The 8733-nt window shown below is 27.8% G+C and overlaps 1 protein-coding gene across 1 annotated transcript; it reads left to right on the top strand.

The window, feature by feature from the left end:
- Window positions 1-2158: 2158 nt before the first annotated feature.
- LOC101488470 (oleosin-like) lies at window positions 2159-2572 on the top strand. The gene has a single exon (XM_004488316.3). It carries the CDS (start codon window positions 2159-2161, stop codon window positions 2570-2572), a length of 414 nt encoding a protein of 137 aa, XP_004488373.1.
- Window positions 2573-8733: the final 6161 nt, after the last annotated feature.

Below are 8733 nucleotides of genomic sequence, written 5' to 3'. Positions count from 1 at the left end.
AAATTTAAATTTTTCTAACTAAATATTAATTAAATATAAATTTTTAGACTTTTAGCACTTAAAATAAATATTAAAAAATATTGCTCACAACCAAGATCCAAAAGGATAAACAACACATGATATTGATTGAAAATTTGAGGCTTAAATTTACACGAAACAGGTATAAAAGTGCAGCCTAAAAGAGTTTTCCACATTTACTTTCTCGTGGTCTAAAGAATAGACAACAAATTTACAACTGTTGCCTAAAACTAGATGAGAAAAGTGTGGCTAAAAATAACCGTAGGCTATTCTCATATTTCAAGCAGCAATGTTTATATTTTAGACAATAGTAAAAAATTCGTAGCCGATAGGACTAGGCAACAAGAGTATACTCCCACACATACAAAACTGTTGTCTAAAATTTAGACCATCATCTGTCTTGTTCTGTCCAAAATTGACACTTGTTGCCTAAATTAGTTTTTGTTGTAGTATAATTTTTTCTCGTAAACTCAATATTATTTAATCAACTATATGTGCAGTACTCATTAGATTTTCTATATGTGAATTTTAAAACATAAAAAAAGTTTGACAATGCCCTAGTTTAAAAATTATTTATGCAAATGCATTATTATTTTTTTTTTTTTAAAGTAAGAGGTCGCTCTTTGGAGAAGCGATCAATTGAAGGGAAATTTTTAAAACTCAATAGAAAATCGTTTTTTGGGGAAGCGACTTCTAGATGAGTAAATTTTTGTTGTTATTATATTTTAATATTTGTTTATTATTAGAATTATTAATTTAATTATTTAAAAAATACTAATAATAAATAAAAATAAAATACATTAATAAATTATAAATAAATTTTATGTTTTAATTATTATTATTATAATAAAAGTAATTATTATAATTATAATTAAAAATTATGATAATTAAAATAATTAAATTATATTATAAATTTCAAAAAAATACATTAAATGATAATAAAAATTAAATAATAATAAAAATTAAATAAAAAGAAATTTATATCAATAATATGAAAGTGAAACGAAATACATTAAATTAACGATAAAAATATATCATATTTGAGGAAAAAATCATCAAATTTATATCAATGATGTCCACCTAAATGACCCACAGTCCCACATCTACCTTGTTCACATGTGATAGCAGCATGTTCTAGCATAATAAATAGTGGAGCCTTATATCTGATGTGTATAAGGTAGAAACGGTATTAAAAGTCTACGATGAAGCGTTCCAACCCATATCAAACGAATGATATTGGCCGCAATATGAAGGTGTTAAGTTGTATCACAATTCACTAATGCGGAGAGTCAAGAAAGATCGCCAAAAGAGCAAATGCGTTAGAACAGAAATAGACACTACAGAAAAAGTACCAAGAAAATGTGGATTATGTCGGGTTTCTAGTCATACTAGAAAACATTGTCCAAACGCTGTTGACACATCTATTCAAATTTGATGTATTTTGTTTTTTAATTTTAATGTTTTTTTTTTTTTGAAGTTTATAATATAACTTAATCATTTTAATTTAATCATTTTAATTGTAATTATAATAATTATTTATTATAATAATAATAATTAAAATATAAAATTTATTTATAATTTATTAACTATTCTATTTTAATTTATTATTAATATTTTTATTTTTTAAAAAAATTAAATTAATAACTCTAATAATAAATAAATATTAAAATATAAAAAAAAAATTACTCAGTTAGAAATTGTTTCTTGGAGAAACGACCTTCTATTGAATTTAAAAAAAATCCGTCTTCAATTAGTCGTTTCTCCATAGAATCCTACTTAATAAAAAAAAAAATAGAACATTCGCATAAATAATTTTTAAACTAAGATAATTTTTAAAATTAAAAAATAAAAAGAAATATATTAATAAAAATTCTTTTATTTTATATTATCAATCAAATAATTAAAAAAAATCTCAATAAAAGCGAATAGACAGCACCTCCAGAGGCTAGTAAATTATCAATACAATGTATATGAATTGTCATTAGAAAATGATGAGTAGATGACCAAAGATTCAAAACCTCAGTCCCCTCCACGTGTATCCTGCATGTCACACTTGTCCCCTTAAGACATGATTCACCTATTTATTCGGCTACTCCTATCTTTTGTTCAACTTCAAAATTTTCTCTTCCTAATTCTCACCATGGCTGACAACTACTACCCAACCCAAGCCCAAAAACCAAAACCCACCACCATCACAATCGCCACGTCAGCATCATCATTACTTCGGAATCATGTTTCAAACTCAACTCAGCTCTTCGGCCTCTTGACCCTTCTAATAACATGGGCCATCTCGCTGGTCCTCACAGGCCTAACGGTCATAATAACAATCATGGGCCTTATCTTCTTCGCGCCAGTGATAATATTGTTAAGCCCAATATGGGTTCCAAGTTTCGCCATTCTCTTTGTCTTCACCGTGGGGTTCTTGTCCACGTGCGGGTTTGGTATTGTTGTAGTGGCTATTCTCACTTGGATGTTCCGTTACTTTAGGGGACTCCACCCTTCAGCGGGACATGGCTTGCCAAGTAAGTTGATTGATACCGCGGCCTCAGTCTGATTGAGATTGAGAAGACAAGTTTAGTATAGATAGATAGATTGGATTAGATTGCGTTTATGATTTCCTTCAACTTCCCTATGTCTTAGGTGTGGAATTTTCTCAATACGAAAACTGAAATAAATGGTTTGTTATTTTATTTGTATATTATTGACAATGCATGCATATAATTTGAATTAAACATAATCACTTACATGTCCTTTAATTTAATTTTATATAATATTTTAGTCTTTTATTAGTCTTTTATTTAATTTTAAATAATAATTTGATCATTTGTATTTGTATTTTAAAATGTTGATATCTTTTCTTTACAAAAACTAAAAATTCATTAAAATCTTTCCAAAAAATTCAATACCAATTTCAAGAAAATTCTTATATTTATCAAATGCATAACTCAAATATTTAAATAAACTTATATTTCTATTTCCAACAACATCAAATAAAGAATAAAAATATGAGTTTATTTGAAGATTTGAGTTATGAATTTCATAAAATTTGCATTATATTGAAGATGATAATTAATTTTATGGGTTTTGTTTGAAAATTTTGATGAATTTTTGTAAAAAAATGATAACATTGTTGATATTTTAATACATAAATGATCAAATTGTTACTTAAAATTAAATAAAAGATTAAATCGAATAAAAAAAATACTAAAATGTTATCTGAAATTAGTCAATGGATCGCATGAGCAATTATGTCTTTGAATTATTGAAAAGCAAAATAAAAGTTGTAATAAGAAGAAAAATACAAAAATATAGAAGATAGAAATAGAATGGGGCCATACCCTTATTTGTATAGAAGAAGAAATAATAAACTTAAGTGGATGATTTCCACAAAGAAACATGATTTTTTTGATAAGATCAAAAGGATGATCTAATCCATAACAAAAAAGAAACAGTTTTCACAAATACACAAGGTGTAATTTTTAACATAATTCATTAAGATACATCTCAATCGTACCTTTGTATATGAATGATGATTTGTTATGGAGTAGATTAGATTCATATTAGTATGTGTTTTCGTTTTGTTTATTATCTTTAAAAAAAAAAAAAGAAGAGTAAAATAATAATAAATAATAATTATTATTAATATTAATATTAATAATAATGATAATATAATATGAAAATAAATAAAAAATTCAACTTATGAAAAAAGGGGAAAATATATATTTGAGAACAATTACTTTGTATGCATGTGGGGAGAAAAGAAATGTAAAACTTCTTATACTTAAGGGAAGACTTAAGTCAAGAGGTTTCAAGTAATTAAAGCAAATAAATTGTTATCAAAATATCTTTCTCCCTTGTTTGCATCTAATTTGCACAAACTCAATATGCCTCTGAAGAGTTCATATCAAGCTATCATTAACTCTGAAAAGGTTGTTCAATCCATGCATTAAAAGCTCATATTCCCCTAATAAAAAAGTTGTATCACACATGAAATGTTGCTTCTAATATGCAGCCTCTAATGTTGCACTAACTATAATGATTCAACAATGTGATTTGTCTAAAGCAACTGATTCTAAGTCATGCAACTTTGCATCATTATTATCCAAGAAACATAACGTTTGACTCTAACAAGAAAAGTCAATTGCTTTGATGGAAAAATCAACGACTGTAACTGAAACAATTAATTTAGAAGAAAAGACTTAGCCGAATCAAAATTTCTAAAGATCCAAGAACAAGCCCAAATCCATTCCCGCTCCACTCAATCAAAAGTATGAAAGAAGATTCACATGAATAAGTTTTTGAACAAAATATGAAATTAGATATGATTCAGAATTATAATTGAAGGAAATTTTTGACCATAGTGAAAAGAAGATATGTTCAAAATATAGTTCACAAGAAGATATGACAAAATATTATTCACAAGAAGATATAGTCAAAATGTTGTTCACAAAAAGATATGGTCAAAATATTATTCACAAGAAGATATGACCAAAATATTGTTCACAAGAAGATATGATTAAAATATTATTTACAAGAAAATATGGCCAAAATATTATTCACAAGAAGATACACGCATTATTTGTTTACAAGAAGAAACACTCATAATTTGTTTACAAGAAGATACACTTAAAATGTATTCACAAGAAAGATATGATCTAGACTTTACAAGGAAAAAAGTGAAACCCTAATCTATTTTATAAATAGACACTCAAGGCTAAGAAGAAATCATGAACACATAAATCCATACAATTCAGAAAAACTTTTGAGAGTTCAAATTTCATAAGTATTCAAAGTTCAACGGTTTAAGTTCTAGAGAAACACTTGCACAAATAAGTATTTTCTAAGTGTTTTAGTGTAAGAAATCAATTGAAACAAACTGTTTAGTATAAGCAAAACACAATTTGTTCAAAACTTGTTTAACCCAACCCGATACTGACTTTAGTGTTTTTCAAGCAATATATGATTTTCAGGTTGTATTGAGAAGATTTGACTTCTAGGTTGAAGGTGTAGTTGCCTTCAACAATCTACAGTTTTGAGGTTATGTGGAGAATACTTGACTTATAGGGTCAATGTGTTTGTTTGTTTGGCTCAAAAAGTATGTAGGTGTCAAGTTGTTTTAAGACTGACTTGTAGGATCAAGTGATGTGTAGTTGAAGGATTTGAATTAGTGGTTAAATTCTTCTAAGTGAGGGGACTTGATGTAGCTACTAAGTTGGTGGTGAACCAAGATAAATATGCTTGTGTCACTTTACTTCTGCACTATTTACTTTATTGTTGTCTCTGATTTCTTTAAGTCCGATTGCTACAGTTTCTTTTCTAAGAAAATCGCCAAACCCGAAATATTTCTTGAATAAATAATTAAAAAACACTCGAACTTAGACAAACACAATTCAACCTTTTCTCATGTTTGCACCTTCATGCACATCCTTTTATGGAGAATAATTAGGTTTTCTGACAATTGTCCTGATTGCAAGAAATTAGGATAATTCATGAAGTTTCATACCGTATCTTTTGAGATTGATTTGTCATAGAAACTTTCCAAAATAGATCTTGTAATTATTTAGCGTATCATGTTTAAAACAGTTAGAAAGTAGAGGATACAATTATAACACCCCAAATTTTAATTCAAGATATTACTTAAAAATATTTGTTTTTTTTTACAAACAATTATAATTTATTTTTTTAAAAATATTCATCATGTAATAAATAAAACTTGCACTAGAAAATAACTTGATATCATTTTTGTAAAAGAACGCAAAACAATTTACTAGATATTATTATTATTTATTTATTTTGCAAAGATATATTGCTAATTGTTAGAGAAATGTTCGTTTACGTCCTAAAATGGAATAAATTCTCTTTAGGTAATATTCAAAAAAAATAAGGTTGACCAATATTAAAGATGATTCACTCTTTTTTCCTAGAGGAAGGAACCACATATTCATATTTCTTTTTAAAGTTGGTGATGAAAAGTAAATAAAGTTTAAAAGTATACCACATCAATATTACCACTACAAATGATTTTTTTAAGTAAAAGTCTCCTTTTACCCACGCGCGTGCACCAAACAAATATCATTCATGGAACTCTTCCAGATCATTAGTACCTAAATATTGGTGTAAGGGGTCGGTTCATCCTACGACAAAAATTATACCAAATAATAAGTTAATAGCCCTAAAATGCAAATATAAAATCTTTTTGTAATAAAATATTTAATAAAATTGTTTTATTTTTAATAATTCGCAAAGATGTATCAAGTCATAAAATATACCTAAATAATTCGAGTAACAACTCACCTATAACACATAGTTAGATCAAAATAAAAATTAAAATAAAAATAAAATGTATGAAAGTTATGCATGCTCCTAAAAGTATATGACCCAAATATAACCAGCCATTAAGGTGTCCATACAGAAGTCATCCATATCAATGAGAAAAATTAAATAAGTCACTAATGCGTCCACAAAGATGCATATGATATGTCATGATAATAATAATGATGTTCAAGGTACATGTCACCATCCACTTAACCAACTAAAAGATAAAATATTCAGAACATTTGTCACTAGTCACTTAGGGCCACTTTGGCAACCACAATGATAAAGTTTTCAAGATTAAATTTTAATCACATGTGGAATCAAATTTCCATTCTCATGGATGCTTGAAATCAAGAATTAGTAATTTCACTATCCCAAAAATAAAATACATATACACGTGAATAAATATCTCTAAATCACAATTGTCATTTTGTAAACCATAAGATTTGATTAGTTTCGTGTTTTTGTTAGACATTAAAATTTAAATCACGAACAAGGCATGCGAAAATAAACTTTATTTCTTTTACTGTAAAATTTATCTAATTATTAGTCATTTAAGCATACAAATCAAACTTCACACTAAACACATCACAATAATCAACCTAATCATGTTATCATAAAAAAAAATTAGAATTTTTCATCAATTCTCTCAAGACTCGTATAATATTAATAAAAATCAAAACTTTGAAATTAAATAGCATAAAATCGAACGAGACTATGTTTCTCACTTTTTTTTCTTTCTTTCTTTTGTTTGTGATGAAAAATTGGGAAGAAAACAAAAATAAGTGTGAGAAAAGAATAGGAAGGCACTGATGTGTATACCACTTTTTAATTTTGTTGCTAATAGTTATGAAATCAAAAATTTCTTAGACTTGTTTTTATTTTTTTAGATAATTAAAATAAAATCATAATATTGGTTTAAGATAGAGGGCGGTGTGAGATATAACAAAGGAGTATAGTCTTTTTTTTCTCTCTCTTAATTGCCCAAAAAAGATAAAAACCCATAATTAAATTTGTAATCTTCATTTCAAAAATGAATTAAAGGTATCAATGAGGAGATAGAAGTGGGTGCATGGTGACAAAAATGAGAGAATATACATTCTCTCATATTTTAATTGGTTGAAACAAGGACATAAAATCTATATTATGTCAAGACAATATCATTAATTGTCATAAAATCTTGTCACGATGGAGAATAAAAGAAACGAGTCAAGTCAAATTTTTTTTTATACTAAACATGGATGAACCAAAAATATTTTCAAGCAGAAGACTAAGTCTCACTGTAACACCCCGAAAGCGAGGGTGTATTTTTTTTTTCAAAAGAAATTAAAATAAAACAGAGAAATAAATAAGGAAATCTTTGGATAAATAATTGAGTCATTATAATTTACAAGCAGCGGAAAAGTTTCTCAAAATATGAATCCAAAGTATTTACACATCAAAAAGTGGTACATGTAACCAATCGAAAATAACATGTCATACTGACAATATTAGTAAAGGTACAGTTTTCCAGTTCAAAATAACGTAATCCAAAAAAACATATGTTCCCTCTATGTCATCCTAATCTGATCATTCTTCAAAAAAAAAACTATAGCTATACACCCTGAGTGATCTCCACGCGCCCCGTGAGATCCTCCTAACATAGCTCCAGTCAAGCATTCCCATCTACATTCCCATCCGTAGGGTACGAACCGGTAGGATTGTCCTGGCTCTCATCTGAGGGCAAAGCCCAGATTTCCACAATAGTTGTAAAGGGTCACCAACCGACATTAACAGTTAACACATAACATTTAAGTTTTTAAATGCACAAAATAACCTTTCAATCTAGCATGCACCTTCAAAGGATTTTCCATATGCTAAAAGTTCATGTAACACTTGCCAAATAAAAATGAAATCAACATAAGGTTCTCAATCCATCAAGTAATACATAACTAACCAAGACATTGATAAATCAATTGAGCAATCTGTTATCTAACTCAAAATAAGAATTTCTACTAAGCCAATCGATTTCCAAATCGATTTCCTGAAGGTTTTTAGTGAAATTTGAACTCTGGGCTTAATTCAATCGATTGGGCAATCAATTGATAGCAAAGCCCAACCCCTGACTTAATGCCAATCGATTTCCAAATCGATTTTTGTCAGTTTTGCTGAATTCCTGCATGGCCAAATCGATTTTCTTAAATGGTTTTGAAAAACATTTTATAAAATCGATTGGCAAATCGATTATGTCAAATTAGGGAAGTCCCTGTAACTCATCCAATCGATTGGGAAAACGATTTCCCTGCATATTCTTTCAAAAATACATAAACTAACTCAAAATCATTCATACACAATTCCACATCTTAACACTTAGCAATTCCCACACAATCACCACGACAAATTGAGTTTCGAAATAGTTTT

This window comes from Cicer arietinum, chromosome 1, assembly GCF_000331145.2.
Source record: "Cicer arietinum cultivar CDC Frontier isolate Library 1 chromosome 1, Cicar.CDCFrontier_v2.0, whole genome shotgun sequence".
In the NCBI taxonomy this organism is placed as follows: domain Eukaryota; kingdom Viridiplantae; phylum Streptophyta; class Magnoliopsida; order Fabales; family Fabaceae; genus Cicer; species Cicer arietinum.
This window is presented reverse-complemented; position numbering and strand designations above follow the sequence as displayed.

Coding starts and splice junctions, on each gene's coding strand:
- LOC101488470 (XM_004488316.3), top strand. CDS start 2,159: ATGGCTGACAACTACTACCCAACCCAAGCCCAAAAACCAAAACCCACC.